The sequence below is a fragment of the Microtus oregoni genome, unplaced genomic scaffold (genome assembly GCF_018167655.1).
Source record: "Microtus oregoni isolate MIOR12 unplaced genomic scaffold, Mior012 000029F_ref0000214, whole genome shotgun sequence".
Lineage (NCBI taxonomy): Eukaryota > Metazoa > Chordata > Mammalia > Rodentia > Cricetidae > Microtus > Microtus oregoni.
In genome coordinates this window covers 8,736,658-8,757,928 of record NW_024543088.1, presented here as the reverse complement: position 1 = coordinate 8,757,928, position 21,271 = coordinate 8,736,658, and the positions used below count along the sequence as shown (strand labels likewise).

The 21,271-nt window shown below is 44.5% G+C and overlaps 1 protein-coding gene across 2 annotated transcripts in view; it reads left to right on the top strand.

Annotated features, from left to right (window-relative positions):
- Nucleotides 1-21,271, top strand: part of Usp12 (ubiquitin specific peptidase 12) — a 50,553-nt gene that overhangs the window by 20,216 nt on the left and 9,066 nt on the right. For both annotated transcript variants that reach the window (XM_041677961.1, XM_041677960.1), the window contains exons 2-6: nucleotides 3,319-3,399; nucleotides 8,943-9,156; nucleotides 17,415-17,644; nucleotides 20,101-20,177; nucleotides 20,274-20,357. In XM_041677961.1, the coding sequence (XP_041533895.1) occupies nucleotides 3,319-3,399; nucleotides 8,943-9,156; nucleotides 17,415-17,644; nucleotides 20,101-20,177; nucleotides 20,274-20,357 (686 nt within the window). The remainder of the gene's footprint in view (nucleotides 1-3,318; nucleotides 3,400-8,942; nucleotides 9,157-17,414; nucleotides 17,645-20,100; nucleotides 20,178-20,273; nucleotides 20,358-21,271) is intronic.

Below are 21,271 nucleotides of genomic sequence, written 5' to 3'. Positions count from 1 at the left end.
TTCCTACTTGAGCTGTGTCTATGCTACAACACCATTTGTGTGTGGTGTGCTGTGGGCTTGTAGTGCATTCATAGATCTAGTCTCTTTCTTACCGGGGAGGAAACAGAGACCACATGGCTGTTCCCGGCGATGCTGTGGTTCATGTGAGAACTAGGTCAGGAGTGCAGCCTCAGGATGGGCAGCTGTCGTTCTGCCAGTCCACTGCCAGCCTGCCTGAGGGCTATATGGCAGAGCCTTCATTTTCCAACCAAGAAGCTGTAGTAAAGTTCCCCAAAGGGAAGACCCTGGCCTGGCTTATGTACTCCCCAGATGCACCAGAGCGCAGTCTACTGTCTTCACAGACTGGAATAGTCAGTGTTAGAGCACAGGCTTTTCTTTCCCTCCCTCCCTCCCTCCCTCCCTCCCTCCCTTTTTTCATAATTGTTTTTAATCATATGTGCATTACTGTTTCGCCTGTATGTATATCTGTGTGAGGGTGTTGAATCCCCTGGAGCTGGAATTACAGACAGTTTTAAGAGGCCTTGTGGGTGTTGGGAATTGAACTTAGGTCTTCTGGAATGAGCAACCAGTGCTCTTAACCACTAAGTCATCTTTCCGGCCCCCTGTTTTGTTTTCTTTTTCTCTTTATTTTATTTATTTTTCCCTGAGACAGGGTCTCAGTATTTAGCTGTGGCTGACATGTATCTCATTACGTAGGCCAGATTCATGGAGATCTCCCCACCTCTGCCTCCTGAGTGCTGAGATTAAAGGTGTGTGCCACTACATGCAGCACTTTTGGTTTTTGTTTTTTGAGACAGGGTTTTTTGTGTGTGTGGCTTTGGAGCCTGTCCTGGAACTCGCTCTGTAGACCAGGCTGGCCTCAAAAATCACATAGATCGGCCTGCCTCTGCCAGCCAAGTGCTGGGATTAAAGGTGTGCACCACCACTGCCCAGCTAAGATTTTAATTTCAAAGAATATAATATTTATACTAAAGTAAGTTAATTATTTTTATGAAAACATTTCAGTGTATCAGCCTGTTTTCGTGTGATTTTGTATTTCTCATAAAAGTAGAGGAAGGCTTATTGACTGTGTGTTTCCTTCCCTATGTCAGTGAGGGAAACCGTAAAATGGTATCCCTGCTTTGCCAGCAATGTTTAACCTATTACTAATTTCTTATTGTCAGAGTGACAGGCCCCAGGTGTCTCTGCAGTTTTACTGTTATCCTTTGGTGATCTGTCCATATGGGAAAGTCCTCACCTTTGCAAGAATTTATCCTGGTTAGTCGAGAGGCATACCTGGCACTTGTGGCCTACAAATTCTTAATGTCTATGTATCTTAATTATTTATATCTAATATACTTTAGTACCTTAATATTTAAAATAACTACATCAGCTTGTGATGCTGGCTCCTCCCTGTCTTTTGTTCTGGACTTTGGTTGACGGTGGACTGTCTTACATTGTACCATCCATGTGTTAACGAAGTGTCACAATCTGATATACCTCCCTGTGGAGGTATATGTATTTGATACATCTCCCAGGTGGAGAAGTATCCCTTCATCACTTGATGTTGTGGCCCAGGCCAGACTCTGGCCCATAGCTTTACAGAGCTCGGTGGTACCTAGGAAGCCTGGTCTCTATAGCCCTTACACAGTGGAGTCATCCTTTCACGGGATCTTTTTTGTAAAACATTTCTAATTTTAATGAAACTTGTTTTAGTTGGTCGCATGGCGACAGGAAATGGATTAAAGCTGTGACACAGTACCAACCTTGCTTAGTTCTTAGGCATCACGGGTGTTACTGTAACTGCTAGGAGTGTTCCCAGAGTCCTTTCTAAGAACCCGGTTGACATTTAGGGTCTTGGGCTCATGCCAAGGGGCTGCGCATTGTTGGCGGCTTTCTCTCTGTGCCACTCCGGGCACTTCTGCCCCTTGCAGCTTTGTGATCTCTTGAGCTTGGGGCTTTGTTGCCTTTCTTACTCTTTATACTTTCTAGCCTGTGTTGGTAATTTTTGACCCTGAACTTCAATTTCTTAGCATTTTGTTTGTTTGAACTTCTTTGTGGTGAATTGAATTCACTTTCCATGAGTGTGTTGGCAGATTTGCTGTTTGTGGGGTACGGGAGCACTGCTCATTTAGGGCGTCATTGAACTTCATGTCCTGTGTGGGTTTGCTGCTGCTGCTGTTACATTGCACAGACACACAGAGCCATGGGTTTTCATGAGGGTTAGCTTGCGGTTATGAATTGTTGGAAGGGATTTGTTTCTTCTTCCTGTTATGCCAATGGCAAGCACAAGTCGTGTACATTCCCTTGTTGTCTTCCTGTAGAACTGGATTATGTCTTGGCCAAAAGTAGACTGAAAAGGAAGAGGATCAGGGACTGGGAGTTTGCTCAGCAGTTCAGGGTGCATGCTGTTCTTGTAGAGGACCTGAGGCTACTTCAGCATATCGGACAGCTCACACACACCTGTAACTCCAGCTCCTGGGGATCTGGCTTCACGTGCATAAATACCCAAACTCAACACACACACACACACACACACACACACACACACACACACACTTAAAAGTAGTAAAAAGAAATTTTTAAGAAAGTAATAAATATCATCAGATAAGTCCTAGCTCTCAGGAGGCTGGAACACTGGGGCCCAGCAATCAGGCTGGCCTGTGTTCTCTGAAGAAGAAAATGAAAGAGTAGCAGTAAACACAGTGTTGGTGAGTGAGGTGGTGGGCAGGACAAGGACAGAGCAGGGCAGCTGCACACCATGTGACATTGGGTGTTGAGCAAAGGGAGAAAGATGAGAATGGGAGGCAGTGGATGCTCTGTTGGAGTCTGGCTCTGTTTAGTATTCTGATCCTGGAAGTGTCTCCTGTTGGAGTTCCTTTGCCTGCAGGGTCACTGCTGCTTACTCCTTGCATATCTGGCTGTTACTTCTGGGTCTTCCTCTGAGACAATGGGTTATAGATACCCGTCCAGTCCTGGGCAGCCTTTCACAGATGGTTCCCCCATCCTTTAGGAGTCCCTTTGCACATGCGGGCTGGCCCTGTACTGTGAGAGCCTGCCTTCCATACGATTTCAGCTCCAGGGTGATTGCCATCAGATTCTGCCCTGTGAGAAGTCAGCAGTTCTCTTTGGTTGCTTAGGAGGAAGGGGCATGCTTCCTAACTGGTTTCTGTAAACTGGGATTTAGTTACGTGAGTAAAAGCTGTTCATCTTCAAATATCATTCTTTGTTCTTTATTGCTGTGATATGAGTTTGATCTTTTAAAGCATGTCTCTGCTTATGTGATTGGACGTTGTAGAAATATTGTAAATCCTGAGATTTGTGGTTTTCATTTTACAGGGCGCCAATGCCTCGGCATTAGAGAAAGAGATTGGTCCAGAACAGTTTCCGGTCAATGAGCACTATTTTGGATTAGTCAATGTAAGTATCAAAGACACCCAGCCTTAGAGAGTCACGTGACACTTTGAGACACTGGTTGCGTGCTCTTCTTCATTCATTAAAGAAAACCCATTCGTTTGTGCCATTAGAATGCCATGCTGAGACTGTATTTAGGAATTTAAATTTCTCTGTAGCTGCCTGAGATCTGAAGATTCTCAGGGTCATTTCAAAATTGTCGGCTTCATTTTCCCAATTCTGTCAAAAATTTTTCATAGTGAAAGTTTGACTTAAACTAGACGTGATTGCTTGATCCCGTGCGAGTCATAGCCCGCATGTGCCTGCATCAGTACAGTCATGCATATGCATCCCTCTGTCGGGCTGCCGTTGTGCATCCATCCTTAAATCCCAGCAAGAGCTTTGGAGTTTAACCAAATGTGGTTTGTTTTTTTTTTTTATACAACTAAAACTCAACAAAATAAAATTAAAAAAAAAAACATGCTACTATTTTCCTAGTTCTAACTGTCATGGATATTTCAGTCATGGTGGTGGATAAGTGCATAAAAATACATTTGCTAGGAGAAGCGTGAAATCCACCGTGGCGCTCCACAGCCCCGCCTGGAATAGCCGGCTGCTCTGTCTCGAGAAGTTCATGGGGTTGTATTGTCTTCAGGTCTGGTTGATTTGAGTTGTGACTTCACCCCTTTTTCAAAGGATATCTGGAACCTGCGGACCAGTGTAATTTCCAACAGTGTTTATGCTTCTCTTGAAGCTCCTTGACAGTCAGGTCAGGGTGAACAGAGAATAAGCTAAGGAGAGCCCATTGAATTAATTGGATGGATGGAAATAGAGCTTGTGATATTCATGCCTCATTTTTACAAACCGTGCCACTTCTGAGGGGCGTTGGGACCCAAGGGTTGTGGTGCCGTGGTCTCGGAATCGCAGAGTCGTGGCTCTTCCCTGTGGTTTACACTTCCACACACTCCCAGCTCTTAGTTTGCAGCTCGCTCTGCTTCTGTCTTGTTAGCTTGCCGCTGTTTCATTTTTAGAATCATCACACTACTTACTCATGGGTGTCCCTTAAATATCAAGATTGGCTCAACTCTCTTGAGATGTACACCCTTTCCTAAAGCATGAATTTCTGTCTGTTCTGTCTTAATGTATGTGATTAAGTCTGTATGAAAACTCCAACTTTGCTTAAAAACAGCAAAACAAACCAGCATTGACCTTGGGGGTGGTGATGTGGAGGATGGCTTGGTTAACTCAGAGGTCAGTATTTTAAGTTATTTCCCCTGTCCCTGTAACTATGTGTCAAGTAGGTAGTACTGTAAACAATACTGCATTCTTGGAGCTGTTTTAGAACTTTAGGAATGGGGTGGGATGTAGCTGGGTGGCAGAGCACTGTGCAGCTCAAGACCCTAAATTCTATGCTCCCGAATTGCAAGGGGGTAGGGGGCGGGGAGGAGGACACTTCAGGGTTTTGTTTAAAGAAGAGGCATGTGTATTTTTTCCGTCAGCCTTTAAGTAGCTGCATTTCCAGGCTTAATTGCTTTTACAAAGAGTATATACTAGAAGAATTGCTACCAGACCTGCCTTATGGGGGGGTCCCTTTTGGGCTATGAACGTTAAGGTCACCAACAAGCACTTGTCTGTGGGAGTTAAGCACTTTGTTTACAAATCAATGAGATAACCACAGTTTAATTAGCCTAGCGTTGTTAATGATCACCTGGTTACAGGTTTTGTTTTTCTTTTAATCTGTTTTAAAATTTTTCCTAACTAAATTCTTTTAAAACCTTGTTTTGGGCTTTGATCGTGAGGTTGTATAGGTGCATCAGTGGTGTTGGCAGGTGAGGAATTTGCAGGAGAGTGTCTTCGTGGTGAAGGATGCGCTGAGTAGAGCTGACCGTAGAGGGCTGTTTCTTCACTGCTTTGCGTGAGCCCGCCCACCTTTGAATGCTTGGCCGTGTAGTTCTCACATCACTCTTCAGTACACACAAGTAGGCACAAGGACTCCATTGGGAAGCTCCTGTGAATCATTATTAGCAAAATTGTGCTTGCTGGGGCTGGAGAGACAGCTATGAGGTTAAGAGCACTGGCTGCTCTTGCAGAGGAGCTGGGTTTGGTTCCCAGCATTCACATGGTTGCTCACAACCACGTGTAACTCCAGTCCCAGGAGATTGTACTTCCTCTTCTGGCCTCCCTGGGTACTGCATGGATGTGATGCCTAGTCAGGTGCAGGCAAAGCATCCATACATGTAAAATAAAAATAAATAAAATCTCAAAATGTTTTTAAAGATTATTATTTTCTTCCTAGATCTTATATCAGGCTCTTTAAACTGAGTTGTTTGGAACAAGGCCTGGTGTGAAGAAGAGAGAATAAAATGAACTTGATTAGGTGAAGGTGTGTCCTGTCTGTTTTTTTGTTTGTTTGTTTGTTTTGTAGTTTTTTGAGACAGGGTTTTTCTGTGTATCTTTGGTTATCCTGGGCCTCACTCTGTAGACCAGACTGGCCTCAAACTCACTTAGATCTGCCTGGGATTGATTTGATTTCATTCTTGTCCTGCTTCTCTCCACCTGGCAGCAACAGCCTACTTGAAGGTTATACTTCAGAGATGCTAGAGGTTTTCTGGTCAAAGAAACATGGCCCAGAGACCCTGGCTGGATTGGTGAGGTGTCCTGTCTACCCACAGATGCGAAGAGACTGGTGTGCTCAGCACTGGACAGTGTGTGGATAAGGGGTGTTGGCTTGCACAAGGAAGGAAGCATGGGCCAGTAGCGTAAGAGTGGGAGTGAGCAACAGGTTCACAAGATTCAGTAACAGCCTTGGGACCCCTTGGGGGAGTTTAACCAGAGCTGGCTGGTTAAAGAAAGTAATTTCCTTAGTGGCCAGGGATAATGCTAGCTTGCCATACATGCACAGGCCTGCACACACATAAACAGTATTATAAATTTTATTTTAGTTTTTAGTTTTTCAAGACAGGGTTTCTCTGTAGCTTTGGAGCTCTTGTAGACCAGGCTGGCCTCGAACTCACAGAGATCCACCTACCTCTGCCTCCTGAGTGCTGGGATTAAAGGCATATGCCACAACTGCCTGGCCATATTATAAATTTTAAAAAGTATTTTTGGGGCTGGAGAGTTTGGCTTTTGACACCCATGTCAGTTGACTCTCAGCCGCCTGTAGCTCCAGTTTCAAAGGATCTGACTTCCTGTTCTAATAGATATCACACAGACATAAAAATAAAACTTTTCAAAAACTTGTATTTCTTCTTAAAAAAAAAAAACTTCTAAGCCAGGAGTGGTGTCACACACCTTTAATCCCAGCACTTGGGAGGCAGAGGCAGGCGGATCTCTCTGAATTTCAGGCCGACCTGGTCTACAGAAAGAGTTCCAGGACAGCCAGAGCTGCATAGCGAGACTCTCTCCCCTGCCCCCCAAGCAGGGGGGTTATTAATTATGAAGATTGACTATTAACTGATTATTGGGAAAGAATTCTGACTCTTGAGTTTTCTTTAATGGAACTGATTAAAGTTAAACAGAAGAAAGCCATCCAGTGGCCGGACTTAGGACTGGGTGCATGTTACCTGCTGCTGTGTTCTCAGAAGAGGGCCAGACTGCCTTGGTCCCAGTGGGAATCTGCACTAGATAGTTTTATGTTTGACACCAGCTAAAGTCATCTGAGAGGAAGGAGCCTTAGTTAAGGAATTGTTGTAAGATTGGGCTGTAAGCAAGTCTGTAGGATATTTTTTAATTAGTGATTAATGGGGGAGGGCTCAGCCCATTATGGGTGGGGTCCTGGGCTGGTGGTTCTGGGTTCTATAGAAAGCAGGCTGAACAAGCCATGAGGAGCAAGCAGCCAGTAACCAGAATTCCTACATGGCTTCTGCATCAGCTCCTGCCTCCAGGTTCCTGCCTTGTTTGGGTTCCTGCCCCAACTTCCATCAGTGATGAACTACGATAGGGAAGCATAAGACAAATAAAGCCTTTCCTCCCCAAGTTGTTTTTGGTCGTGGTGTTTCATTAAGTAACAGTAACCCTGACTAAGAGCTATCTCACAGTTTTCATGTACATGTTACAGATACCCTCTGGTTTCTCAGCCTGTGCTGTTTGCGGCTTTGAGTTTTACAGGCAGTAAGTCCTCTTTGTCTTCACTTTTCTGATGGAACTGTGTTTTGCTTTTCTCGCATTTCTGTGGAAGTTGTTAAATTCCTGCTGCATGTCCTTTGAGAAGGACGTCCAAATGCTGGGTATTGTCCAAATCATGGATGTTGTGTCTTTAGTTGCCAGCACCAGACTGTGCTGATGGCTAGATTTCTATAGTTGTGGTATAGATTCCGCTTTCCAGATGAGGTGATGCTGGATGATTAATAATGGATCTTAGTGTTGTGCGTTCTGCAGGTGCTCTTTCTCTGGATAGGCGGGCTGTTGAGTGACCACAGCCTAGACGCCAGCAGCCATCCTGGGAAGTCTTCATTCACAGCACCTTTTTGAAACAGTGCCAAGCAGGCATGAAGATGGGCAGCCACATGTTCTCAAAGGCCTTCATATCTTTTTCTCAGATTTCTTCAAAAAAGATTCTAATTGTGCTGTGTATCTTAGTGGATCTTCAGGTTTCTGTTTGCTTAGTTTCTTGGAAGAAGAGCATGCAAACAGGAGGTTTCCTGTGGCCAGGCTTAAGCTTTCTAATTCTGGAACTGCAGGCTTTGCCTGGTTCTGCCTCACGGCCATTACTCTACACAGATTCTGTATTTGCTTTCAGTTTGACACGGGATGATCCCATTTACCTCAGAGAAGAGAGAGGGAGGATTATCAGACCACCTATTCACTCTGTAAGATAGTGTCTTCTGGGTGCTCTTTGACGGGAGGAAATAGAAGTTGAGTAACACACAGCAGCATATGCCCATGAGTCCACTGCTGAGGACCGACTTCAGCCTTCTCTGTGGGCACTCAGCCTTGGTTGTTCGACAATCTCTCCAAACCAACATTCCCAGCAGCTTGATTTTTCGCCTTTTTTTTTTTTTTTTTTTTTTTTTTTTTGGTTTTTCTAGACAGGGTTTCTCTGTGGCTTTGGAGCCTGTCCTGGAACTAGCTCTTGTAGACCAGGCTGGTCTCGAATTCACAGAGATCCGCCTGCCTCTGCCTCCCGAGTGCTGGGATTAAAGGCGTGCGCCACCACTGCCCGGCTGATTTTTCGCTTTTGTTCAGCGTTTGTGCTTAGTACATAGCACTTGAGAGATCTTGATAGAAAAATCTTACCTTAGCATATTTTGGTGAAGGTTTTTGCTGTTGTTGTTGTTGTTGGATTTGAGACAGAGTTTCTCTATGTAGCCCTGGTTGTCCTGGGACTTGGCTCTGTAGACCAGGCTGTCCTTGAATTCACAGAAATTCTCCAGCTTCTTCCTTTCGGAATGCTGGGATTAAAGGTGTGTGGCACCATTCCCAGCTTGTGAATTACTTAAAAGCGTGCTGTGTAACAACTCTTGTTAGTAATGGTGGGAATTTGGAAGAGAAGATTATGTAGTCCTTCGCCTCACCAGGCACTCCCCGCAGCTGCACTCTTCATTTAACAGTGCCGCTTTTTCCTCTTGTAGTTTGGGAATACCTGCTACTGCAACTCAGTCCTGCAAGCACTTTATTTCTGTCGTCCGTTTCGGGAAAAAGTCCTGGCATACAAGAGCCAGCCCAGAAAAAAGGAGAATCTTCTCACGTGCCTGGCAGACCTCTTCCACAGCATAGCCACCCAGAAGAAGAAGGTTGGCGTGATCCCGCCCAAGAAATTCATCACACGGTTGCGAAAGGAAAATGGTAATTCTTCTGTTTCCCTGTGCTATTGCTCCTGTGTCCTCGGAAGGGAGAGTAGGTAAAGTACAGCATGCTGTAACTCAGGTGTTTTTGAACATGGTCACTTCGTGCCTCGCACCGGGTTAGCTGTTTTGTTAGTGACTGTGATGGGCACAAGCTAGGAGAGAAAGGACTTGTTAGGATTTACATGTAGTCCCAGAGGGCAGTGTAGTCCATGCCTTTGGGAAAGCATGGCAGCAGGAGCAGGAGGGGCTGCCCAGCAGGGAGATCCTAGTTCAGCCCTACACAGGAAGCAGAGAGAGCACAGGAAGTGGGGCCAGGTTGTAAAAGTTTACATCTTCCCCAGTGTCTACTTCCTATAGGAAGGCTCCACTTCCTGAAGGTTCCATAACCTTCTGTGTAGATTCAGCAGTGATACCTAAGTATTCAAACACATGAGCCTGTGGGGAGGCAGAGATGTGGGCTCCTGTGTTCAAGGGGGTGTGGCTCCAGCTCTAGTGATGGATGGGGGTAAGATCATTTTTAGAGTAGGCTACTCAGGTAAAATCCATGTGCCATGGAGTGAGAAACCCTTTCTTGTACCCTCAGGTGTTTGTTTTTTGTTTTTGTTTTTTGCCTTGTGTGGTAGTATATGCCTGGAATCCCAGCACTCAGGAGGCTGAGCCATAGACACAGCTAGTCTGTGGCCAGCCTGAACAGCATAAGATCCTGTTCCCCACTCTCACCCCTCCCAAAACAAAGCAAAAGAAAACACATATTTTCCATGGAATGTGATTCTTTGGTTGCACATAACTTTCCAATCTTAATTCATTTATCTTTTAAAAACATCTTAGAGAGTACATTGCTCTTTGGGGAAAGATTCTGTTTGTATAACCCACACCATTTTTTAAAAAAGATTGATTCTATCACTTTTCTTACTTTGGCCATAAAACAGAAATCACAGAAGTTGAGACCATTTGGCTTTAGAATTGGCAAATGTTAATTTAGTCTCATTTCTAAAAATAACTACTGGGAAGCCCCACCTCTTTCTTATTTGAGATACTTTTTATTTAATTTTACAAGACATTGCCACGAGACGTGCTGCAGTTCGCCTGAGGTTACAGAGTTCCTGGGAGGTGCTGAGCTGGTGTATTTGGCTTCCTTGACCCATAAGCAAGCTCTGTCTCGAGGTGCTGCTGCCTCAGAGGCATAAGTGACAGTTGGAAAACCTGTGGGGTTCAGGCTTCTGTTCACTGTGGATATTTCAATCCGTATAGAAGTGATTGAATTGTTGTTGAGTTTGATCTATCAAATCGATACTCTCAGAAGTATGATTGAAGAGGTCTTTGAGATTGATGGTTGAACATACTAATGTGTAATCGAACCTTTACACTGTTGATTGAGTGAGCTGAAGTGAGCCTAGTAAAAGCCATCCTCTGTCATGAGGGGACCCCCACGCTGAGTGGCACAGCTGAAGCTGCTTCATAAAGCTGGTAGGCATTCTGAAGAAGTATACATTTTCCTCACAAATACAAACATTTGAGTCCTGGGCACAGACCACATTTTCCTGTCGTGAGAGCTGTTTACTTGTTTAGATTCCAGATGTGCTTGGAGTTTTCTGTTTTTAAGAAACTCAGGCCAGGCGGTGCTGGTGCACTTTTAATCCCAGCACTTGGGAGGCAGATACAGGTGGATCTCTGTGAGCTTGAGGCCAGCCTGGTCTACAGAGTGAGTTCCAGGACAATAGGGCTACACAGTCAAACCTTGTCTCCAAAAAAAGAAAAGGAAAAGAAAAAAAAAAAACCCAGAAGACTCCCATCAATCTTTTGGAATATGGATTAAGTTAGTGGGATTTTAAAAATTTTTAGTCCTTGTGTCTGTATTGATGGTCACCTTTGGAAGTGTATCTGGTGGGAAGCTTTTTTTTTTTTTTTTTTTTTTTTTTTTTTTGCTTTTTCGAGACAGGGTTTCTCTATGGCTTTGGAGCCTGTCCTGGAACTAGCTCTGTAGACCAGGCTGGTCTCGAACTCACAGAGATCCACCTGCCTCTGCCTCCCGAGTGCTGGGATTAAAGGCGTGCGCCACCATCGCCCGGCTGGTGGGAAGCTTTTGTGCATGGTAATGAACCATGTTTTCTTGGTAACTGTTTTAGAGATGCCTACCATGCTTCTGTGTTTACACAGAGCCCATGTTATTTTCCATGTATAGAGTACTATGCTTTTATTGGCATTTAAAGTTGATTGCCTACACTTTTTAAGTGCATGATGACTTGTTTTTCTTAAATGTTGATTGACACAGGTCAAGCTCAGTGCACACACACTCTTTCCTTCTGCAGAGTTTATCCAGCCACTCAGCTGTGGCCCAGGTGCTGAAGTTAGTGTTTCGAACATCCTATGCAGTTATATACTTGAAGGCTTTCTTAATGTTTATTTGCCAAAACCTGCGGCATGTTTATAGTGTTTTTTTAATAGTTGGACATTTTCTAAAGTTTTTTGTATTTAGGCAGAGTAAATTCATAAAGCAGCAGACCCACAAAGTGCTTGTTTCAACGAGAGGGGCACAGAATAAATATTTACAATAAATGTGATTTCTTCTAAGTTTCTTTGTTTTTCAACTTTAGAGATAAATTTAGTAGAAAAGAGTTCTCATTGCTTGATATTGGTGACATCTGTAAATATGTTTTAGAATCCATTAGTGTTTGCCTCAGGCTTGTGTTTCTCCTTGAGATTTGCATGTGGGAGCACACAGATCAAAGCGAGTTGACTGCACTATCCATTGCATGTGTTCCTTCTGATGGTTTATGGAAATCTTTGGAAAACATGTTGCTCATCTCAATATTGCTGGCAACTGGCAACGCTCTGGGCCATCCTACCTGACTCAGCCTCCTCATGCTCTGTTAGCAGCATCTGCATTTTCAGTATGCACTCATTCAGATCTGTCCACACCTACTGCTTTACATTGCTAATTGGTTTGGTATTTGGGGAGAGAGCATACGTTACTTCTATTCATTAGTAAGTCTGGTTTTTAAAATTTTAACTCCTGAGCCGGCGATGGTGGCGCATGCCTTTAATCCCAGCACTCGGGAGGCAGAGGCAGGCGGATCTCTGCGAGTTCGAGACCAGCCTGGTCTACAGAGCTAGTTCCAGGACAGGCTCCAAAGCCACAGAGAAACCCTGTCTCGAAAAACCAAAAAAAAAAAAAAAAAAAAAAAAATTTTAACTCCTGATACCTACACAAGCATAAGGGCTCCCCAAATGTAGTGTGACGACTTCAGCACCACAGTTGTGCTGCCTTTGATGACAGATTGGACACTAGGTCATTGTTGGCATTGGTTATTATTACATACTGATTTCCTGGTGTTCACTAGTCTGTGGAGGTCCTGGGAATCTAGAAATGAGCCTCTGGGGGTTTGACCATTCACAGGGGAGGACAGGTACCAGCAACTGTTTATGCATTGTGTCTTTGCTAAGAGGAGAAAGGAAGCCTGAGTGGCCTTGTCGGTATAGCTGTAGGTGTTGGGAAGACCCCTGAGCAAGGGCAATTAGAGACTTAACTTGTAGAAGCCTAGGGTAAATGTGATAGAAGAAGAAGACAAACAAGCAGAAAGCCACACAAGTTACAGATACACTAGAGGATGGCCGGAAAGTTCACTTGGCAAGAGTATATGGTACCATGATGACTATTAGATACAGGACAGGACCCAGAGCTTGGGAAGCTATCAGAAGCTATGATTTTTATTAGGGAAAATCCCTATGGGTGGGCATGGGCTGGCATGGGCAGCATATGAAAGACAGGGTGAGGGTTGGGAGGAGTCGGAGGCTGCTACATTCCTCGAGGAAGATGAGCTCCCCTGGCCGTTGCTACTTCCTGTAGGCTCACCATTATTTCTGTGGAGGAAGTGCAGCACAGGTCTGTAGTGATAGGACTGGGTTAGCTGGTGCTTACTGTCAGCTGAACAATTTGTGGGCATTGAGGCTTTAGCAGTAGTTTCATGAACTTTAGCAATATATGCTGTGAATAACATGTTTATGTATGTGTGTATGTAAAATGTATTTCAAGTTGTTATGAGCCGTATCTCCTTTTTACATATCCTCGTATCTGATGGAGCACCTACTTTTTGTTCATTGTTCATTCATTCATTCATTCAAAAAATGTTAAGCGCATCTAGGATGCTGCAGCCCAGTGTGCTAGCAATGCAGCTGTGACGGAGCTGAGGGTCTTGTTCTTAGGGAACTGCATGTGAAGGGCTCTTTCTCAGGTGCTGTGGGCTGATCTCAAGTGGTGTGAGACTATAAAAGCATAAATCCATGGATTCAAGCCTGGGTGTGCTTGAAGGAGCAGATGGCAGTTGTGTACAAATGACACCGGTTAGAAAGACTGAGGAAGTTTCCCAATATTTACTTCATCCAGTTTGTTCACACCAAGACCACCACAGAGTGTTTATGAACGCTCTAGCTGCTTCAGTATTCAGAAGAAGACAGCCTGAGTTAATGTTGCAGCTCCCTGGGGACTGGAGTAGCTTCTTTTCATACATTATTTAATACTGAAATTGTCTGTCTCTCCCCCTAGACTGTCAGTTCCATGATGGAGGGGACCCATTTGTTTTTCCTCACCATTGTCCTCCCAGCACATAATCCAGTTCCTGGCACATAGTAGGTGCTTACTAAATACTTGTTGAATGAGCAAATGAATGAATAAACTTGTTTAACTTACTGAGGCAATTTTGAAGTCCATTTTTGTCATTGTGAGATTAGTAGAGTGGAACACCACCCGTAAGAAAACCAGTGTTTCAGCCGGGTGTTGGTGGCGCACACCTTTAATTCCAGAACTCGGGAGGCAGAGGCAGGCGGATCTCCGTGAGTTTGAGGCCAGCCTGGTCTACAAGTGCTAGTTCTAGGACAGGCACCAAAACTACAGAGAAACCCTGTCTCGGAAAACAAAAACAAAAAACCCCGTGTTTCAATATGAAACATAGTCTAGCCCTGCAGCCCTCCCCAGCCCTCCCTGCCTGCTCATGTGCTGTTATTGTGTAATTCTACGGGTACCTTTAGCACTGTAAGTAGTTGTCTTTCAGGCTTTGCCAGATTCTGGCATACTGCACGTAGCATTACTAAAAACACATTACAGCAGAGTCTAGAGAGGTTGATGCGTGTCATTCTTAAAGGTTAAAGATATTTACGGTATTTCAGTGGATCTGAAGTCACTGTTATGTGGATTACCCCTTTCCTCCTCCCCCAAAAGATTTTAATTAAAAACTCATTTGCCTTTTTTACAATAAATAGCAGTTATTTTGAAAGAACATGTATATATGGGGGGAAATTACCGTTATAGAGGTGGCATTGATCCAGCATGTGCTGCCCACTGCAGTGAATTAATCATCCCTAGCTCGTAACTAGGTTCCCCGCTATTCTTAGAAAACCTTCCCAACTCTCTTCCTTTCCCCTCAGCCCCTGCTTTGTTACTCCTCTCTGTGGTGTCTCCTTTGACGCCTAGACTGGCCTTGAACTCTGTAGCTCCTGTTGGCGTCAGACTTGCTGTGCTTCAGCCTCTTGAGTACATGGCCCTCACAGTCCTTTCTGACTTTCCTACATTCTTTTCAGTTCTCTGGTTCCTAAACTAGTGAGTAAGTGAAAAGTTTCTTGTTTTGTTTTGCCATTTTTTTAAAAAGAAAACCAGTTTCACCCATAGACAATGAGATATTAAGTTCCTGTGGATGTTGGGGTGGTCCATGAATCAGACCATCCTTGGGCTGGGAGAAGTTGGAATATAGTGTCAGTAAAAGGGTCAGGGGTCTCCGTATGACTGACTAGATCTTGATGCTTTTCCTTTGTTGGTGGATTCTGATATTCAAGCAAGAGTAGTAAGTTAGATATGGCAGCTGCAGGCTGGCAAGTGTCACGGGTAGATGAGATGCAGCTCCTTTAAGCGGCAGGGAGGGTGGACAGTGAAGGGAGCTCTGGCATTAGGATGTAGTGCATCAGTAGAGATAGGGGACTCGGAGAGAGAGGGCGAAGCCATTGGTGCTTTCTGGGATGGAGGATTGACCTGCACTGGGAGGAAAGGTTAAAGATGATTGACTTTCACTATCTCAGCTTCACTTTTGAGCTTGCCGGGATGGAGTTGTCCTGAGCTCTAGTGGGGTTGTAGTGTGAATGGCAGCTGCACTCTGTAGGGGCAGGCTGCAGTGCCCTGCTGGGTAGGAGTGGGACATGGACCACAGTGCTTTGGATCTCCTGTCCCCGATGGGCAAATTCCAGCTTGCAAGTATAGCTAAGGATCAAGTGTGGTCAGTTTGGGCTCAGGCATGTGGCACATTGGGACTTGGGCAGGTTTTTTTTTTTTTGTTTTTGTTTTTGTTTTGTTTTTGAAACATGGTTTCTCGGTGTAACTTTGGCTGTCCTAGAACTCGCTTTGTAGACCAGGCGCTAGCCTTGAACTCAGAGACTCACCTGCCTCTGCCTCCTGAGTGCCTCCACACCCATCTAGAAACAATTAGGTCATAGCAGAGCTTTCTGTGTGCGCTTAATCATGTCCAAATAGAAAGATCAGATTGGGTTTGATGGCACCTAAATGGGATTCATTATACGTCTAGCTTCTTTCTTACTGAGTGTCTCAGAAATGTAGCCATGCTCGTTGACGAGGACCTGTTTCCCCATGACCATAGCAAAGCCATACCATGATTTAAATAAGCCACCAATTCTTTTCATAAACATTTAGCATATTTTTAGACTTCTGCTGTTATAAATGAGCAGCCATGTCTCTGGCCTTGCTCCACTGTATGGTGTGGATTCGCATGGTTGCGAGAGCTGGACTGTGTTCTGTTATGACCACCACCCAAACTGCTCTTCAGAACACGCTGTGCCATTCCACAGCCCCGGCATCATTGCCAGAGAATGCCTCTTTCCGTTCAAACCAACCCTGGAGTTAAGTGAGGGCCGTTGCACAGAGTTACAGGACGGGTGCCTTCGACCATCACGTATTTGGGGTGGTGCCGTGGTGCTGTCAGAGAGTCTCACTCCAACAGCTGTACTTGCCACTGGTGCTTTGTAAGACCTGGGCTTTGGGAATGATCCTAATGCATGACTGCGATCATCAGTGGCTCTTCAAAAACATCATTTAGATGGGTTCTTAGACATTCCCTACGTTTTTCCCCAAATATGTATTATTGTTTTTCCTTTGTGTGTGCTTGTATGTGTGTGTACTTGTGGGTTTGTGTGTGTGTGCGAGCATGTGTATGTATGTGTATTGAGCTGCTAGGAAGCAGCCGAGGGTCTCATGACAAGTTCTGTACCATTGAACTATATTCTCAGCCCTGTTAGCTTTAAAAGAAACATTTGTGGTCTTTTTGTTCTTATTTTGGCTTTTTCAAGACAGGGTTTCTCTGTAGCTATGGATCTTGTCCTGGAACTAGCTCTATAGACCAGGCTGGACTTGATCTCACAGTGATCCGCCTGCCTCTGCCTCAGGAGTGCTGGGATTAAGGATGTGTGCCACCACTGCCCAATTGTGGTCTTTCTTAAAGAGCATTGAGGATGTAAAAATAAAAGTCCCCTAAGTAGAGTTCTTTTCCATTAGTAGGGCCTACTTTGTATATTGCCTGGGGGTATGTGTTTAGTTTGATGGGGGGGGGGGGGACTCTTTTTTTCCTGGCAGGAAGACTTTACCTTCTCCAGTCCTTGTAAAATAAGGCCCCCAGCAATATGCAAAGCAAGGCCTGAGGCTGTTGACCGCAAAGAACTCTTGTGTGCTCAGAGGATTCAAGGAGCAGGCGCCAAGCCCAGCCCTGATGTTAACACTGTCAGTGTTTGTGACTGCATTCATGGAGCTCTAGCATCTCTCAGAGTGGACTTTAGTGATCATGTGGCCTAGGTGGGTAATTCCTCATGCCACATCCGTGTAGTCACTTCCCTGCAGGAGTTTTGAAAAGCCTCAACCCTCTTCTACTGAATTAGACTCTCAGGGCCTGGTAATTCCCTTTAATAAACTGGGCTGTCAGCGTAGGTTCAGCCTGGTAGTAAGTGTGCAGCGCTCCTGAGGACAAGCTTGCCTTTGGTGAAGTGTTTGTGGGGAACAGAGATGATGACGCTCAGCTGCTTCTCGTCTTCTGCTCTCATGGATCTGTTAGTGCTGCTTTTAAAAAGCCTTCATCTTTATTTTCCTCTAATTCAGTCATACGTTTTAGATGTGGAAGTTGCATATTTTCTTGTAAAGTATAAATAATTAGTGTGTACTTCTAGTTCTGATAAAATGTCAGATGCACTCATTTCTTACTTTATTTTCAGAGCTGTTTGATAACTACATGCAACAAGATGCCCATGAATTCCTAAATTACCTACTCAATACAATTGCTGATATTCTACAAGAAGAGAGAAAACAGGAAAAGCAAAATGGCCGCATACGCAACGGTGATGTGGACACTGAGGATAACAACAGCACACCAGACCCGACATGGGTCCATGAGATTTTTCAGGGAACATTAACTAATGAAACCAGGTGTCTTACTTGTGAAACTGTAAGTCCATCAGAATGCTTGGAATGGAAAATGGTGTGATTTGTTACATTCAAGTTTTTCTTTGAGAACAAGGGTGTGGGAGATGAACTTGAAATTGGAAATCTGAGGCGAGAAATGCATGTTCCAGGCACCTGTCAATCTAAAGGCATCCACCTATACTTTATGTTGCTGTGTCCGGTGGTGGGTGCTTTCATAGTGCAAGGGTGCTCACTGTAGTTCGAATATCTTGATTTTGTTTTTAGAATCATGTTATTGAAACTTTCCGTTAAGTAAGATCATAGGGGACGTACGGGTCATGGACACATAGTGATGAGTCTCAACCACAGGGACCTGCTCTGAGTCAAGCTTGGTTAGATAATTTCATCGCCGTGGAACATTCCAGGGTATACTCACACAAACCTTACATAGTCTAGTCGGTCTGTGGGACCCTCCGTGTTGAGTCTGAATAGCATCAGAAGACATGCTCAACACGAGAGTGCGAGGTGCTGCACATAACAGTGGTCTTCTCTAGGGAATACTTGCTGAAGAGCACTAAAGGAATGTAAAAGGAAATCACAACCCAGAACGTCCAGTGGAGTGAGTGAACATGGAAAGCTGACAGCTGTTTAGCGGTGATGTGCCGTGCTTCTGTGTGACTAGCAGCACAGTAAGCTTGCTGATGCCATTGTCTCCAGTGCCTGAGTTAATGCATTGCTCACACGGTGAGATGGCTACAGGCTCGCTGGGTGATGGGGACTTACTTTTCAGTCACCTAATAATCTTACAGGGCCACTGTCTTCCTCATGGGCTGTTAACTACAGCAGTGTGGCACGTGACTGAGTTAATTTATTTCCCCTTTTCTACAGTCGTACACAGTGTTGTTGGAATAGAACAGTACTGTGTACCCTCAAGGAGAGGCGTACCTTTGGGTGGACACTTGGTAAAGATGAAGCTTCAGTTGGCTGCCAAGAATCAAATAGATCTACATTAGGAAATAAATAAATTCTTTTCATGAGTAACTCTTAGTGGTGGATCTTCCTGGGTCACGAAAGAGTTTCTGGGACAGCAGTCTGTTCAGATGCTTTGCACCTAGAGAAAGGCCGCCTAGAGAAAGGCCGCCGTGGTGAGAGCCTCTTCATTGCCTGAAGCAGCAGTTCCTTGTAGGACAGTGTTTGATTCCAGGTATTACAGCAGCATTTCCATTGGAATAGTCGATATGGTCAGGGAATTGGACAGATTTTTTATATTTATTATAATAGACTTTGATTTGTTAGACATCAACATATATATGCATATGTATGTGGCACATATATGTATATACACACACATTTCAGTCTTCAATGAAACAAAATAGTTACTTGTTGAGAAATGTAGTAAGAGGTGAGATTCATCCTGGGAGACTTGTGTAGTGCTCTGCCAGGTCTTTGAAGCCAGGTTTCTATCAGAAGAGGGAGGATAGAGAAAAAACAGTTTAAGGAGAAAGTAGTAACAGCCATCCTGTTCAGTGTTTGACTGTTATTCATGTAACTCTTTTTCCACCAATAAGTTCTTCTGTGGCCTGAAGTATGTATTGCAGAGAATTTCCTTAAGCCTAAACCATCAGTATGCATATTCACAGCAAGTAATCATGTTCCTGCCTTTGTCAAAATAATCTAGTGGGGTGAAATCTGGGTTCCTTCCAGAGTGTGTAAATATCCATTGTTTCTTTTGGTATCACACACATTAAGAACCTGCTCTGCCAGAGAAAAGGTGAGTAGAGGGTGGTAGACGAAGCTGGAAGTCTGACCCTCAGATGCCTAGCAGGAACAAAGCCTGCCCAGTAATATCCAGACAGTGTTAGAGTGGAGGCAAGGATGGCTTCCACGGGTCCTATCATGAGTACGTATGCAGTGGATCCAGTGGCAGGTGTCGGAGGGGAGTCAGCAGACACAGGAGCTTTACCTCTGTTCTCTGAAGGTTACTCTTGGTCGTATTCCTTGCCTTGTCTTTTTCCGTTTTTCTCCTTAGATGTGGATGTTTCCTGAGTTTCATTGCATGTTGGTTGTCATTGTGCATCAGGGACATTGTGTTCCGTTTTCATTATCACATGTCCCAGTGAGTCCCCTCTGGATGTATCGCCTGACTGGAGCATCTATATAATGCAGCTGGGCATGTTCAGAAGTGAAATTCCGCCTCACTGGGAGACAGCCTGTGCTTCTCAGAATGTGTGATACAGTATACCCACATCACCGCTCTGGGAAGCTGTGAAATTCTCTTCTTCCTGGCCTCAGCCAGTGAGCTCCTCAGGGGCCTTTGATGTCTTTCCATACAGGAGATGTAACAGGTGGTCATTGGTTCAGTGCCTTTTAAGTACTCCTCTTCAAGTGTTGTCTGTTGAGCGTAAGGAGGAAGAATTGCTTAGTCTGTTGGTAGATAAGTTTAAGCTGGCAGCTGAAAACCCTGGTTCTTGGCAATTGAAATAACTCCTATATTTACAGATAAGCAGCAAAGATGAAGATTTTTTAGACCTTTCTGTTGACGTGGAACAAAACACATCAATTACTCACTGCTTAAGGTTTGTGTAGAATTATTTCTTTGGCAGTTTACTATTTACTATGAAGTGAATTTTTTCAAGCATCCCTAACGTAAGTTCATTTTGCACTTTTCGCAGAGGTTTTAGTAACACAGAGACTCTGTGCAGTGAATATAAATACTACTGTGAAGAGTGCCGGAGCAAGCAGGAAGCACACAAACGGTAATGTTGTGTCTTCTGAGTTAAAACAGAAACCAAAGCATTAGATGGTATTGTTATTAGAGTGCGTGTGCATGTGTGTCCATATGTGTGCAATGGCACCAAGCATGGACATCAGAAGAGTGTGTTCAGGGATTGTCCACCATCTAGGGACTGAACTTAGGTTTCAGGCTTGCATAGCAAGCACTTTTACCCACTGAACTATTTGCCAGCCTCTTTTGAAATTATTTTAGTGATTCTTTGGCCATAGATGTTGGGGGTAGCCTTTTCTCTCTGAAATGACCTGTAGAAGTGTCCATTGACTGCTCATTCTTAGTTGTGTTTGTGTGCTCTTAGCATGTATGGATATGTGTGTATGCAGAGGCAGAGGAGGACACTGGACATTGGATTTTCTGCTCCAATGTTTCGATGTGGGATGTCCTTCTGTATATGTGTTGCTTTGTACCTCAGACCATGCCGTAATAGTCTATAGGCTAAATAAATTCCCTCAACAGCTCTCTGCCTTATTTTCCCTCTGGCTGGGTCTGCTACTGAACCTGAGTTCAGGTTGAGTTTACTGTTTTGTGACTAGCCATCCAGCTAGCAAGCCCAGGTGATACTCACATCTCTGTGCTCACACCCCCACCCCCACCCCATGTGTGTTGCAGGGTCTCACTGTGTAGGCTTGGCTGTGTTAAACTCCCTGTGTAGATCATGCTTGTCTGAAACTCAGAGATCCGCCTGTCTCTGCCTCCTGAGTGCTGGGATTAAAGGCGTGCACCACCATACCTGGCTTTGGGTTTTGTTAACATGTTTTTTAAACATGTGGGTACTGGGAATCCAAACCCAGGTTCTCATGCTTGCATAGCAAGCATTTTTATCTGCTGAGTCGTCTCTCTGGTCCCATATTCTTAGTGTTAGTGTTAGCAATTAAGGCT